The 15,682-nt window shown below is 35.5% G+C and overlaps 1 protein-coding gene across 4 annotated transcripts; it reads left to right on the forward strand.

Annotated features, from left to right (window-relative positions):
* The first annotated feature begins 8,932 nt into the window (after nucleotides 1-8,932).
* Nucleotides 8,933-13,262, forward strand: LOC116198843 (LOB domain-containing protein 36). 4 transcript variants are annotated; one of them, XR_004155398.1, is made up of 3 exons: nucleotides 8,934-9,270; nucleotides 9,965-11,066; nucleotides 12,959-13,262. XR_004155398.1 is itself a non-coding variant. In XM_031529099.1 (2 exons), exon 2 carries the CDS (start codon nucleotides 9,980-9,982, stop codon nucleotides 10,997-10,999), a length of 1,020 nt encoding a protein of 339 aa, XP_031384959.1. In that variant the 5' UTR covers nucleotides 8,933-9,270; nucleotides 9,965-9,979; the 3' UTR covers nucleotides 11,000-11,070. The 4 variants fall into 4 exon arrangements, 1 of the variants encoding a protein (XP_031384959.1); XR_004155400.1 differs by lacking the exon at nucleotides 8,934-9,270 and adding an exon at nucleotides 9,343-9,726; XR_004155399.1 differs by lacking the exon at nucleotides 8,934-9,270 and adding an exon at nucleotides 9,344-9,848.
* Nucleotides 13,263-15,682: the final 2,420 nt, after the last annotated feature.

Below are 15,682 nucleotides of genomic sequence, written 5' to 3' on the forward strand. Positions count from 1 at the left end.
AGATTCGATTTTTGTGATAGAACTATTAGTGTCTCTTTATATTTTCTTTTATTCATTATACTGGTGGACATGATTCCCCTTATTATCGGAAAAAAAAAAAGTCAACGACAAAATGGGTAAAGGGGAGGAAAAGATATCAACAATAACTTAGAAAATACTCAGTCCAATGCGGTAACAGTTCGCCTGATCATATTAAATGATTTGTTAAGTGATTTCTTGTTACATCTTCTGACCTAATGTGATTAATCTCCCATTCTTGGAGCCAATAGACTGAGATTTAATGATACTCTTACATCTTCTGATCGCTATAGTAAAAAAATAGTTGATCATAATTGCAATTGACTAATTATATCAGGTGAATTTTCACACTAGGAATGCGCACGAAAGGATTTCGTAAAAGGATAAAACAGTAGCCGTCCTTTTTTGCTTTTAGGTACGGAAAGACCAGAAGTTTTTTCTGTACAAATCCTCCACGTGAGCATCCCAGCAATATTAATTAGGAGGGATTTTTTTTTCTCTCCGGAGTAATTTAATTAAAAAAACTAATTTTACCTAGTGATAGGATCAAGTAGTAGCAAACGCTCGAATAAATTATTCTCAATTAATAAGCTAAGAATATTTATAATCTTACAAAAAAAAAAGAGAAAGATTTGTCATACTTTTTATTATGTCAAGAGTTTTTTCATTCATATTACCATAATAAAATATTTAGAAATTTAGAATTGCGATAGCTCAATATCAGACGGCATACCTATATAACCAGACAAGTTTGCCAATAGGGGCATTGGCACTATCAACCCTAGTACGGGCTCGCAATGAGGGCACCTAGCCCGTGCAATTCCTGATCTAGAGAAGATCCTTGGTCTCCTCTAATCAGATATCCAGGTAGGTGCAGGTGAGGTCGGGCCACCATGAAATATATATTTGGGGATTGGGCCTTTCGGGGTCCATGTCAAACTATATATATATATATATGTTTGTTTGGAAGTGAATACTGAATAGTATATTTAATTATTTTGTTTGGAATTATGTTGAGGTCAGGGTCATTGGGCCTTCTTTGTCTTGCTTTTTCCGAGGGACAAAAACTTTGTAGCGATATGCGCAAAATCAAGCCATGAAATTCATCTCAGCAGACAAGCTAATAGATTTGATTGATTAATTTAATCATGTAAGCGCCTAATAATGTCAAAAGAATAAACTTGTCACGTAACGACAACAAATTCCAAAGATATGCCAATACTCTTTCTAACCTTACTTCAGATTTTGTATTTGTCGGTCTCCTATTTTGGGACGTTCCATCGTTAACGACGTGACATATAATTTAATTATATATATGTATAATTAACTTACGAAAATAATTTCATTGTCAACATTTACATGATATTCCCCCCGGAGTCAAGCTTAGTTTATCAATATCAATATAAATATATTAATATTAATCAATAGTAATATTTAAAATATGAGCCATGAAACTAGTATCCGTTCTGAAGAAATTATAGATATGTGATGGTCAGCATACTCTATATTCCTCTACAGCATATCTAATCTATCTTGATTATTCTTTAATTAATTTGTAGGCTAGACAATTCTTGGCCGAATTAATTACTTGATCAATTAGTTACATACATATATATATGTATATGTTTTTTCTTCGCCAAAAAAAAGGAAAAAAGAATTTATGCATTTTCTCATAACAACAATAGCACCCAGAAAAAAAATTAGGAAATATAATTTCCAAACTATGAGATGATTCATGATGTCCGCTCGAAGTTTTTATTCATAAGAAGGAATATATAGCCCATTAATTAATTACATATTGCTCAGTAATTTTCCACCGTGGAATCCACGACTCGGTTGTTCCTGTCATGGTAACTTAATGAAATTAGCTGCCTATTTGCGTACCACAACAGTCTATCAGCCCGTGTTACTAACATGGCAACACAGCAGATCTGTATGAGTATGATAGCTTACCGACAATCATATGCTCTAAGAATCGTTACTTCGGAGATAATGGTTTGTTCTATAAAGGAGAGGAACATAGATGGAAATTCACAAAGGGTACGGAATTAGTGAGAGAGAGAGACTGAGAGAGTTTTTTTTTTCTGTGGTTAAAGGAGATACGTGAGTCTAATACAATAAAGAATAGGAGAACATTTGAAAGGAAAGAAATTAAGAGGAAGAAAGAGAGATACAGAGTAAAGTGGAGGCAATTGCATGCTCACTACCAACAAAATGTTTGGTTAAATGCATGGTAAGCAGCAGTTTTGACTTTCAACCAACAAGGAGAATATAATTTCAAGTTTTGAAAAATTCATTTGTCTGTAGAAAAAAATAATTTTTACTATTTGATGTGAGAGAGCGATACCTCCTATAATTTTATCTACCATAAACAAATGGCATACTCAACCATAGCAAACCCATACTGGACTTTTACTGTGTCTGCGTTGGCCTGTGCATGCATGTATGTGTCCCTTCTTTTCTTCATCTCTTTCTCTCTTGCCCTTTTGTCCCCTTCTCTCTCTCTCTGTAGAGTAGAGACATATTTCGAATCCTGTGCAGTACTGAAGGTTTAAAGAGGGGGGCATTAATGGGGAGTGTCTCTGGGTACGAGATATATGTGCATGGATATGAATTGACCGCACCACCCTCGACTCACTCTATGGTTTGTCCATATTTGATTTGACCCAAGATTAGGAAAATTAAGCACGTTTCCGTAACAGCACAAGCCCGGATCTACAATGATGCTTGAATGTATCACTTTTTTTTTCCCCTCATAAGCTATGCCAATTATTAGAGATGCTCGGTTTGGTGCAGTTTTTGATTTAAACTGTAACCAAATCATAATTTCGGTTTTTGAAAATTGAAAATCATATTTATATCCAAATCACAATTTTTTAAATAAAAACTAAGTCATAAAATTCGATTTTTTTGGTTCGGTTAAGCAAATAACCAATTATTCTTTTGGGCCATACTAATCCTAATATATCATGAGTAATTTAATTCTTGTATTACGTCATATCCAAATTCATTTATTTATAAAAAAAAAGTCACAAAACATCATACATGATGCATCCCAAACAACAAAAACAAATGGCAAAATAATGCCAAATTTAACCTTCATATGCCTGAAAAGTTCATGATTAAGAAAAGTAGCAAAGTAAATCAAGTTTGAAGTAGCCAAATAAATAACTCAATACACATATAAAAAAAAGTTGTTTCAAGATAGGGATTGTAAGGCTAATGTGAAGAAAAATATAATTTATATGCACATGCAGTTCAGTTTGGTTTTTTTCTTTCAACCTAACCATATCCACTAAACTGCAAGAAAAACCACTCGCAACCAAACCACATTTTTGGATATTCAGTTTTTTTCGGTTTGATTTTTCAGTTTTGAGCAGCCCTACCAATTATATAAACCCCTACAAGAAAAATCAAAGTATAAAAGAAGCTCTCGGACACAATATGATAGGATTGTGTGAATTGTCTTTGCTTGGTTGTGGTTAGATTTTTATATCATTATGATTTTCTTTTGAAATGTATTGGTTTATCTCATATTTTTGTATAATTTATAGTCAAAGTACTATTACTCGAGCAGATTCAACAATAAATAGCTACCAGAACCTTCCTCCCTTTATTTGCTCTTAAGTCTCAAAGGAGATTTGAACTCCTAACTTAATAATACTTGAAACATTAATCTGTTACCAATTGAACTACATGCACTTGTCAAATACGATAAAGAGGCATAACTTTTGTTCAACAATTTCATGTTCTTTCTTGGACCAATATATAAATTAAGAAATTTAATACCTTCAAGACTCATTAGCACAATTTATTAAAATATCTATCAAGCAAATACATGATTTACTAGAAGCCTCTAGTTTTTTTTTTTTTGGTTGTAAGAGAGACTTGTGAGTTTAGTCTAATAAAATAGAAATCCTAATAATTAACAAAGGAGCATGGTAGTCTCACGGAGTATCGAACCTGAAACATGTTGTTATTAGGCAAGGACGTGCGCCAATGCGGTACACCTTCTTTTAATGGAAGAAGCCTCTAGTTAGGTTATTGATCATGCAACTTTCTTTGAGTGGACATGTGCAAAGAAGTCTACTTTATTTATGTCGATACGACAAAGAGGCATAGGGCAGTCAATAATTTCCGCGTTTTTGATGGACAATGTAAATTAAGAAGTTTGTTTCGCTCTTATTGGATAGGACAGAGAGGCAGGGGGATCTTGTTTATCAACCCTTTATAAGACTCGTTCATACTATTTATTACGAAATCGATAGAGTAAATACATGTTTTATCAGAAGCCTTCAGATAGGTTATTGCATCATGCAACTTCTTTTTTAGACTATTGTAAAAAAGCTTGTTGTGTAAATTAAAAAGTTTGTTATGTCTTTATGGTATTCGATAAAAAGGCACAACTTTTGATGAGCAAACCTCATGTTCTTTCTTGGACCCAATGCAAATTAAGAATTTCGTTATATCTTTATCGAATTTGACAAAGAGGCCCCTTTAATTAAGAAAACTTATTATGAGATTTGTCAATTAAATACATGATTTATTAGAGGCCTTTATGGTTAGGTTATTTTATCAAGCATACTTCTTTTTATAGAGTTAATTCAAGTAGTTCGACGTTTATTCATCTTAAATAATGTCTCGAGTTCAAATCTTCTTAATAGAAAAAATCAATGCTGGGAGAGTTTAACCTTTTAGTGGGCTGATTCGGCTTGACTGGATTAGTCGAGATTCAATTAAGTTTCTAAATACTATGGTTCATACAAAAAAAAAACTTCTTTTCTAGGCTTGTGTGAAAAGGTTTGTTGTGATTATGTCAAATACGATAAAGAGACATGGGTTTTGATTACGATTCCCATCTTCATGCTTGGGCCAATGCAAACTAAGAAATCTATTGTGTCTTTTCCAAATCCGATAAAGAGGCTCAGATTTTGATTATAAATCCCTTTAGAACTCACTAATATAACTTATACAGTATCTGTTGTCAATTAAACACATGATCTATAAGAGGCCTCGTGTTAGGTTATTGCGTCATGTAACTTCTTTTTTCGTTTTGTGTAAAAAAGTTCGTTGTGTTTCTAGAGAATACGACAAAGAAGCGTGGTTTTACTACAAGAAAAAATCCTTTTAGAAGTAATGATATTTGCTTCTAAAATCCTTGTATTTGCCTCTAAAGGTATTGGAGACAAAAGAGTAAATTGCCCAATTTACCTTTTAAATCTATAGAGGAAAATTCGCAATAATTAGTAAAAGTCGTTAATTCAAAATCCATTTATTTAGGATAATTGTTATTGCCTCTGTAAAATTTTTTCAAAATCAATGATGATAATTATATTTGACTATTATCTCTCTCATATCTTTATATTTTGACTTGAATCCGACTCGAACGCATGACCTCTAGCATAGTATTTTTAGTCTCGTGCCTTTACCATTTTGCCACCAATGAATCTTTGAATTGAATTGCATTTAATTTATATGTAATATTTTTGTCAAGACTCAATAAATATATATAATTATTTAAAATTAAGAAAATAATTAATATGCATATAATATTAAATCAAACATTGTGCATATATATATTGTTAATTCTTGAGTGGTAAGTTGAAGATTATGAAATTATCCAAAAGATTGTTTAATAAATCATAGATAATCCAATAGATGAAGTAAAATACACAAAAAGAATGCCAATGTACTATTTTATTTCATTCAAAATCTGCATAATGTATTCACATCCATAAATAAGTAAAATATATTTTCAACTTATGTTGATAGTAATTTGAATATCTTTTAACTCGTGTTGAATAAATTATTTATTTTTGGTAAAAATAATCCATCAAACTTTTAACATTTTATCTACTTACTTAGTAAGTAAAATTTCGTAAGTTTGAGGCAAATGAGAATTGGATTTAGAGAAAATTACTGTTTACCTTTAAAAGAATATATTAGGGCCAAATAAAATTGGATTTAGAAGCAATTAAGTCTTTTGCGTTTTAAAAAAATATTTAGTGACAAATTTTCTATATGCCTCAACTAATATGATTCTAAAAGTTATTCTTTTCAGAGGCAAAATACTTATTTGTTGCTAACAATTATGGTGTATATTTGTAATTTAGTAAAGTATTAATTTTAGGTGCTTTTAGAGGCATATAAAATTCACATGAGAGACATATATTGTATTTATCTCAAAATGAGAATTAAAGATACTAATATTATAATTTACTCTCATTATTTGTCTCTAATAAGTGTTTTTCTTTTAGTGTTTTTAGGATAACACTGAAGAAGCATGGTTTTTTTATTAGCAATTCATGTGTTTTTTCTTGCACCCGTGTAAATTAAGAAGTCAGTTATGTCTTTTTCTTTTTCTTTTTCTTTTTCTTTTTCTTTTTTTTCGATTACAACTCATGTCTTTTTTGAATTTGACAAAAGAGGCAAGGGTTTTGATTATTAACCCCCTTAAGACTTATTAAAATAAAAAAGATGTAATATAGTGGCTTGTACTTTCATCTGGTAATGAAGAAATTTCAAGTTCGTTACTTATTGGAGACTATCTGCATTCCTTTGTTAGATATTAGGATTTTTATTTCATTGTACTAGACTCGTGGTCTCTCTATGTAACTGAAAAAAAAAAGACTTATTAAGACAATTTAATACAAGATTTGTCGAGTAAATATATAATTAATAGAGAAAGAGAGTATAACGTAGTGGCACGGACCATTACCCATCAATCAAGAGGTTGCAGGTTCAATCCTCATGGTGGGACTATTCGTGTCATTTTACTAGTTGTTAGAAATCCTAATTAATTGTACTAAATCCATGGTCCTTTGTAACCGAAAAATATATATGATTCATAGAAACTCTTTAGTTTTTTTTTTTTTGGATTTCAAGAGAGGTAAGTGGACTTAGTACAATAAAATATAAAACTTAATAAAGGAGTATATTTAATCTTACCATGAGAATCGAATATGAAACTTTTATATTATCAAACAAGAGTATGTAGCGCCGCACTAATCACTTCTTTTCTTGGAAGTCTTTGGTTAGATTATTGCTTCACGCAAAATACAACAAAACGTCATGGATTTTGATCAACAATCTCCATTTTCTTTCTTGGACCAATGTAACTTAAGAAGTTTGCCGTGTCATTATCGAATCGGACAAGGAGGTATGGGTACTGATCAATCCCTTTAGATTTATTAACATAACTTATTACGAGATTCGTTAAGTATATACATCATTTATCAAAAGCTTCATGTTAGATTACAGCGCACTTTTGTGGACCGGTGTAAATTAAGAAATCTATTGCGTTTCCATTGAATTCGACAGTAAATACGGAACCTTTCCCATTTATTTACTCTGAAATCTCCTCAAACTCTTGATGTGAAATTTGAAATATTAACGCATTATCAACTGGTCTACCATCTCATTGGTAATAGAAATATCTTGTTGAATTTTAATACTTACTTGCTATAGGGCTACCACCTACTATTAAGTAATACCTGTATAATACGGGTATAGTTATCCAATTAGACCGTGTGTCTGTACGAAAGTTTTCTTTTTGGAGAAACGTATGAAATATGAATTAATGCATGGAAGGTGTGTTTATGGTATACCGTGTATTACAATTACAATTCTAGGAAAGAAGTGCTAAAGGCGGTAAAACTTCTCCTTGAAATAGTACGTAGTAATCCTTTCACCTCAACCAAAAAAAAAAAAGAAGCAAAGTTCAAATCTTATATATTTATTTTGAAAGAGGGAAATTAAAAGGAATTCTGAATATTAAATCCTAAAAAAAGTTACAATACCTGGATCTTTCGAAGATTTTGAACAAGTCTATGATATCTTGAAAATAAAGAAGGATTTTGCCACGTATCGAAGTCATCGAAAAATAACTTTGACCAGGAAGAAAAAAACCGAATGAAAATAAAATTACTAGTTTTCATTTTTTTCGAAATCATCTTGTTTTAGTTTTAGGCATGAAAAGATCGATTGAACGGTTAGTTATTCAGAATACCAAAAAATCACTGTTGAACTGCTCTTGATTTTGAAAGATTTGGTTTGAAAACTAACCCTAGGTATTGGTTTGGATAGGGTAGGAAAAAGATTGGTTGCTTATTAGTATTAAATTGATAAATTGTGGAAAGAGTTCAATTTTCTCAAGTCTCAGAGCTCTCATTTACTCACTTGACAAAAAAAAAATCTCAAATTTTCTTTGATGTAAACATTAATGTCTTGCCCAGTATCTCTTTTGATTCTATCATATCCAATTACTTATTTTTAACAAGAACTAATATATTGGACTAGAACAGTATCCAAATCATTCTAAACTAGCAATATAAAGGAGGTTGAGTATTCCTTTCGAGTTATTTTGGATATTAAAAAAAAATCCTAACGAAGTATATTTTAGATCGTTAACCAGATCACGATTATGTTAATTAGAGTTGGATTATTATGTTTGATTCCATATATGCATCGCGGGATCTCTATGTAACACATACATATATAGGTTGACAAAATACACGACGACCACGAACATCGGAATTTCCATATACTCGAACCAAGCACCGGACACCACTTAAGGTTTCAACGTCCGAACATTCATTAGAAGATGAATAATGTCGTTACTCATTACGAAACAACACTGTCCTCGTCTCCTCTGCCGATTGCCATAGACAACAATTGGGCTGTTTTGACTGCGTAAAATGATCTGTTATGGCATTAACCGAAGCCATCACCACTGAGCGCCCCGTCAGAGTGGACCAAAGTTAATCAAATCAGTCCCCAAAAAAAGGAAGGAAAGAAAGAAAGAAAGAAAATTAAGATTCGGTCAATGGGAGTACGGTGGTCGTGCCCGCACCGGATCATTCCCCGTGGGGGAGCGTGGGGGCAGTCTCACTCTTCTTGCTTTCCTTTCCTTTCCTTCCTTCTTCTTCCTTAAGAAAGAAAACCATAATCCCCAGACGCCCACGTCTCCTCTCCTCTCCCTTTTATTAGTTTCAGCGCTCCGCTCTCTTTGAAAAAAAAATCGTTTTTTTTTTTTTATAATAATGATTTTCTTTTTAAAATTTTTCGGGGTCTGTAATTTTGCTTCACTCGATACTTGGGGAGAAGATATATAGAGAGAGAAAGAGGGGGAGAGAGAGAGAGAGAGACGGGGGGGAGCTAGAGAGAGAGAAAGAAGGGATAGAGAGAGAGAAAGAGACAGCGAGCGAGAGCTCTCCGTTCCGTCTCAGGCTTGAGACCCGGGGACCAGGGCAGGTACGTCACCCCATAATGGCCTTCTTCTTCTTCTTTTTTTAAAAAAAAAAAAAAAATCAAAGAATCCCTTCTCCTACGCCTTTTCGTTCTCTTCTTCTTCTTCTTCTTTCCCCCTTTTATTTTTTGTTTTTTTCCCACTTTCGTTTGGTGTTCTTTAATAATGCCAGAGAGGATTTCTCGTCCGCTTGTCGGGAGATTCCGAGAAAATGAAGGGGATAGCGGGATGGATACTGTGACCGGAGGTGGAGGGTGGGTCGTTCTTGATATGGTGATATTCGGAATTCAAGATTTGGGGTTAACGATCGGTTTTTTCGATCGGTCCCGGCAAAATGGAGAGTTACAGTGTGGGAGAGATCGGCCCCGTTAAATGGGGGGATGCCCCTTTTGGGGAGTGTAACGATTCCATGAATTTGCCCTAGGCGGGAGGGATCGGTCTCGGTAAATCAGGCTCGATGGGTTCGCCTCGATCCCTTGGTCTTTTTCCGATTTGAACCCTTCACCATTTTCCTTTCCTGGGGCTTCGGGTTTTGCATCCGTCGGTCTAATCTACATCTGTTCCTGAAAGTGAAATCCAATGCGTACTGATCTTTTTTTCTTGGCGAGGGTTTCTTTTCTTTTTCTTCTTTTTGTTATGATTTAATTCCTGTTTATGTTTGGAATGATATATTAGAGTTCTTGGCTTGTTGTGGTGCAGCGGAATTTTGCGACCATGTCATCATCGAGCTCCCCGTGCGCAGCGTGCAAGCTGCAGAGGAGGAAGTGCACTCAGGAGTGCATATTCGCGCCTTACTTCCCGGCGGACCAGCCCCAGAAGTTTGCTTACATCCACAAGGTATTCGGGGCGAGCAATGTCGCCAAGCTCCTGAGCGAGCTCGGCGTCCACCAGCGCGAAGATGCCGTCCACTCCCTTGCCTATGAGGCCGAGACCCGCCTTCGCGACCCAGTCTATGGCTGCGTGGGTCTCATTTCGATCCTACAGCAGAAGCTGAGGCTCTTGCAGAACGAACTGACGAGTGCAAGGAAGGAGCTCGCCACCTACATCGGTCCCCAGGCTATGCTCCCAATGCTCCCTGCTGGCCACCAGGCCGGCCCACCGGGAGCGTTTGCGCAGCACATGGGCGGCACTGGACCATCTTCATCACTGGCTGTAACACCGTACATGGGGGCAGTGCCTGTGCCCTTGCCGCCCCACCACCAACCCTCAGGGGCACTGGTGATCCGTGAGCCACAGGCTCAGGCTCAGCACCAGCAGCAGCAGGTGGGGTTCGATCCGCATGGGCATCAGATAGTCGCTGCGGCAGCGGCACATCAGGAGATGTACCGTGGCCTCTACGAGCGGCAAAGGCAGCAGCAGGAGATCAAGTTCAGTGGTGCTGGCGGGTTCGACGGGATCATGCTGGGCAATGGGTATAATCACCCTGGGGCTGGAGGGGTGGCAGCTCAGGCAGCAGTCTCACCCTCACTGGCTCTCGGGGGTACATTCGAGCCTGTGGCAGCTTACCAGATTCACCAGCCAGGCGACCCCCACGCCCACCACGCCGGGAGCAGCAGCGGTGCCGCATTCCACCACCAGCATCCCGATCAGCCTCACCACCAGCACAACTTCCAACCCCATCTCTCCCTCCAGCCCCAGCATCAGCAGACGATGGTCCATCAGCCAGAGCAGCAGGAACAGCAAGGTTCGGGCAGCGACGAGCGCAAGAGCTGCGTGGAAGGCCCTTCCTGTTGATCCTCTTTGCTTCGTTCTTCACCATCAGTTCCATCTGCCGCTCTTTTTGCGTTACATACTCTTTTAGGTACGTTAGATCTCATTCCTTAATTTCCTGTGTATGATTGTGGTTAGACCAAATGCCCTTCAAATCAAAATAACCCGAGTTTATCATGACGCATATCATTGAAACTCGAAACCGACATTAGATCAATAAATCCATGATGCAATTGAGGTATTCACAACGTGCAAAGAAAATGGTTTTTTCCTTTTCATGTACATTAAAAGTTTAAGGTATTATAATAATTAGTTAATTATTTCATCCAAGTTGACTATATAAGACGTAAAGTGGCAGTTGGTGAAGTGTTATCTTGTCATAATCCACAAAGTACGTTAACATTAATGTAGCTTTTGTCCTCCTTTTTCCCTCTGATTTTTTTTTAATCTCCCAATAATGGGATTTTACTCTGCATTTACGAAGTGAATATATATTAGGGGGCATAAGTTGTCCAGAGTGTGAGAGAGGTCTCCATATGCTTTTTCATGGATGAGGAAATATTTGTTTGGTGGCAGTGGAAAGCCCACTTCGGCTCTTTGCTGGGCTGGGGAAAGGGTAGCAGAAAGGAAGGGGTGCATGTTTCTACAGGGAATTACTGTCTTTTCACTGAAAGGGATAGTCTTTCTTTGCTCTTCCTCTCTCTCACTCTCAGCTTTTTGCTATCACTCATTCGATTTGTTCCATGACGAATCCCTTTCACATTAATTCTTATATTTAAAATAAAAGTAAGGGAAAACCAAAACCAAAATAGAATAAAGGGACTGACTGGATCATTGAGTAGGCTTTAAGAGTGTGTGCATTGTTTATTATATGGGGAAGAAGGCCACATTTATTGTGCTTCGTACTAGCCAGCCAGCCAGCCAGCCATCACTGTCCATAAGACAGAGAGGGGGTTTAGCTCTAAGGAGTTTAATGGGGGAATTTCGCATGTTGTCTGTTGAGTCATTGACAGTGTCCAGTTTTGGCTTATCTCTGCAATATCAAGTCAAAGGGTCACCAACAGATGTTATAGATCATTAAAGCTAATCATGTTATTGAATATGCATATATCATATAGTCAGTGAATGTTATCGAGAGTATCGTGTGTCACATGAATTTTCATGGTGACACTCTCCATATTTGGAGTTGGTTAGAGCTTTTGCTATGTTGAGTTCCTGAAAAAGGGGGAAAGAAAAAAGCGACTTAATACGATTTTGTGTGTTTCTACTCCAAACAATGGTTTTTTGGACTTAGTCAGTTTGACAGTACTTTCTTGCTAATAAGTATCGGATGTTGCAGAATCATATATATTATATATACTTGTAAGGAAAAATATTTAACTATCTGGTTTCTAACCGGATTTAGTGTGAATTTACGACAACACAAATCGTTCTCATTCTAGATCCATTCGATGAATTAAATCTGTGTGCAACTTACTATAAATTATTTGCTTTAGCAGAGCTCTTTAAATTTAGATTGTCATAGAGTGGCATTGGCATGCTTAAGACAGTTCTTTAAATTTATGATCCGTAATTCTCTCATACCAGAATACCTTAGTTCACTCGATATGATTATCTTAACTGTTCGAGAGTTCCAAATGTGGCAGCCTATGCTTCTCTGCTGAATACTTCACATTAGAAAAATTGTGGCACTAATCACATGATTATTTATGAACACACGTGAATGATCAGACCAGCAACTGATATTGGTTATTTGTTAGTCATAGAAGATAGTTTGTCTCAGCCTCTCCGTAGGATACTTAGCCTGTACTATACTTTTTACGTTAAAATCTCGAAAATTGCTTACATATGCCTATTACGGTTATTGTATTTTACGGTGATGTTGGATAAACCTTATTTGTTTGTAAATATCGTACTGTAAAGACGGACTGAGGAAGTTCTGCACGTGCTAACTAATGCATTTGAGTGCTCATGTTTTTGCAGGGACATAAAATGAACAGAACGGGAATTTGTGGGTTATAGAGCGATATTGACGACTCATCTTCTTCAGCCTTTTGGGAAGCAAAAATTCTTTTTTTCTTTTTTTAATTATTATTTTTCTTTTCCTTTGGGAGACAGGACAGGGACAAACATATACAAATCTAGGAAGCTTAGAACCGTGGAACGATGATGGTGCTGATCTGATCATGTCTTGGATCTTATTTTTTGGTACAAATTTTCCTTAAGCTCTCCTCTCATTAAGGAAAATGTAAATCTCTGTATGTAGGAAACATGAACCCTCTTTTTCCATTGCCATGCACATCGTTCTCCAATTCATAGGATTTCTTAGTTTTTTTTTTCTTTTCCATTAAGATTAATCTTTTTTCATATGTTTTCCATTGCTCGAATATAAAAATATTATTTGTCTAAAATGAAAAAAAAATCTATATTTTCTCTGTATTGCCTCGTATATGTGTATAATTTTTTTTTCTTAAGGTTGAAAACTATGTTGTTTATGATTTTGGGGCAGTACTATGGTACTCTCTCGAAGTACCGTACCAGTGCCTTCCCGAGAAGGGGCGATCCAATAGCAGGGGACGACGCGGGTACGACACCGTAAAATTTCCCTTGATTTTTAGTATGCTATATTTTTTTGGACTTCTAAGCCTTCCAAATTTTTTAATCACCGCGAGTGATTAAGGCAGTATTTGTTGATTAATTTATGAAGTGGACACAAACCCCTAGCTGTAAACCCATAAAAATAATATGACCAAGAATTGATGGCGCACATCTTTCATGACCTTTATATATAGGATAAGATAGTGAGCTACGTATTATCATGAGACAGCGGCTCATATTCAGAAAATACCCTTAGATAACTCGGCGAGAAAGACGGGATATCAGCGTGATTAATTGGAGTGATTCAGTATTTGATCTCAATCTTTCTCTTTTTGGGTAAAAATATTTGATTTCAATCAAGTTGAGCAGATACGCGCATCGTTTGCAGGTCTCCTTTGCATATCATGGACAGGTTTGGATCAGCTTGTTTCATTAGATGGAGATATATTTTCAGGATGCAACTACTTGGGTCACCGACTCGCCAATTCTTATAACGAACATAATTCGAGAGAATTGATTTACAGTGAAAAAGTTGAATGAACTGTATTGATTTGAATCAATTGAGTGACTACATACATGCATGGCAGTGCATGCGTCATTCTAGTAACATGGAATGATATGGACCGACGTGGTTGATTAGATATAGACTTTGAAAATATGAATTAGTTAAGGAAAAGTTTTAGGCTCTTGAAACACAAACACATGAAGTAAAATTGCCTCATATTAGGGAGAGAAAAAAAGAAAAAAAAGAAAAAGGAATCTCCTGTCTGTATTGGTTCCACTCTATTTATTTATTTATTTCGTTGAATTGCATTGATTCCACTTCGTTGAGCGGATCTGGCATTCATCCATGGAACAATTTGGATATTATATGAAGTTTTTCCTTTTTCTATGGGTTATTCTAGCATAAAATTTAATAACTACATATCGTATTCTCTTCAAAATTGTAACTATATTTGTTCAAACTTTTACCAATTAAATACCAATATTTAATGTATTTTCTAATTAATACCTCTATTTGTAGTAAGTATTGTCATTTATCCGACTGATAATCTTCGTCGATCTCAGTGAGACAAATATGCATGGCGTGCTCGTCTCCTTTAGGTATCGAGATTTTGTTTTTTTGATAAAAGGTACCAAGATTTACTATAAAAGATTTAATTTGATTTGTAGTGAAAAAGTCAAGACTATCGCGTGATTGAACATATTATTCGATGATTATCTCAATTAGTTGACTTGAGCCAGGAAATAAGTGTATGATGTTCATGGGTTTTCATTTTCATGTACCAGAGAACGATTTGGACCGCTGTGATCAATAAACTTTTATCGCAGTCCATTGCATGAATACGTGCATGCATGCGCATTCTGCGTACCAAGTGAAAAAATTTGTGCTGGCATGGATAGAGGCATTATATGCAAATCTGGAAAGCTCGATCATACGAATTTTTATTAGATAGAAATCTACATATGACGGACTAATTAAACTAAAGCATTCAAATATTCGGTATTGAAAATGTTCAATACACTATAGTCCGTGCTGAATCATGTAAGACACGCAATGTACTTCTGCGAGACTGAAACTGTGATAAAACAAACGTACATATACATGGATCGTCTTTAATTTCTCCTTTTTTCTTTTTCTTGTAAAGATGCTCTTCGATCTTAATCTACCATGTCAGTAATAGATAAGGCCTGTCGGCACATTCTTTAGCCCGAAATGTATACATAGATGAAAATAATATGAGCAACGGATTCATATATAGGATAATAAATAAATAAATAAATCAGGTGACCTGCTATCTGGGATTATTGTTTTGTCTCTTCTACCTAGTTGACCCATGATTTTATATATTATAAATAATATTAGCTAAGGAACCATGTTGACTGACTGATCTAATGATCCAACATGCAGCTGAGAATTAATAGTTATCATTATTAATGTTATTATTATAGTATGATGACAATAATGACAATAGTATATTCTATATGGACTGACATATTATATCAATGGAATGGATTAATGTGATCTTATTTTACTAATACATGGTTCGGCTCATAGATTTCAAGGAAAGGACTTCATCATGTGCATGTGCATTCAGATATTCATTA

Source organism: Punica granatum, chromosome 3 (genome assembly GCF_007655135.1).
Source record: "Punica granatum isolate Tunisia-2019 chromosome 3, ASM765513v2, whole genome shotgun sequence".
Lineage (NCBI taxonomy): Eukaryota > Viridiplantae > Streptophyta > Magnoliopsida > Myrtales > Lythraceae > Punica > Punica granatum.

Coding starts and splice junctions, on each gene's coding strand:
- LOC116198843 (XM_031529099.1), top strand. CDS start 9,980: ATGTCATCATCGAGCTCCCCGTGCGCAGCGTGCAAGCTGCAGAGGAGG.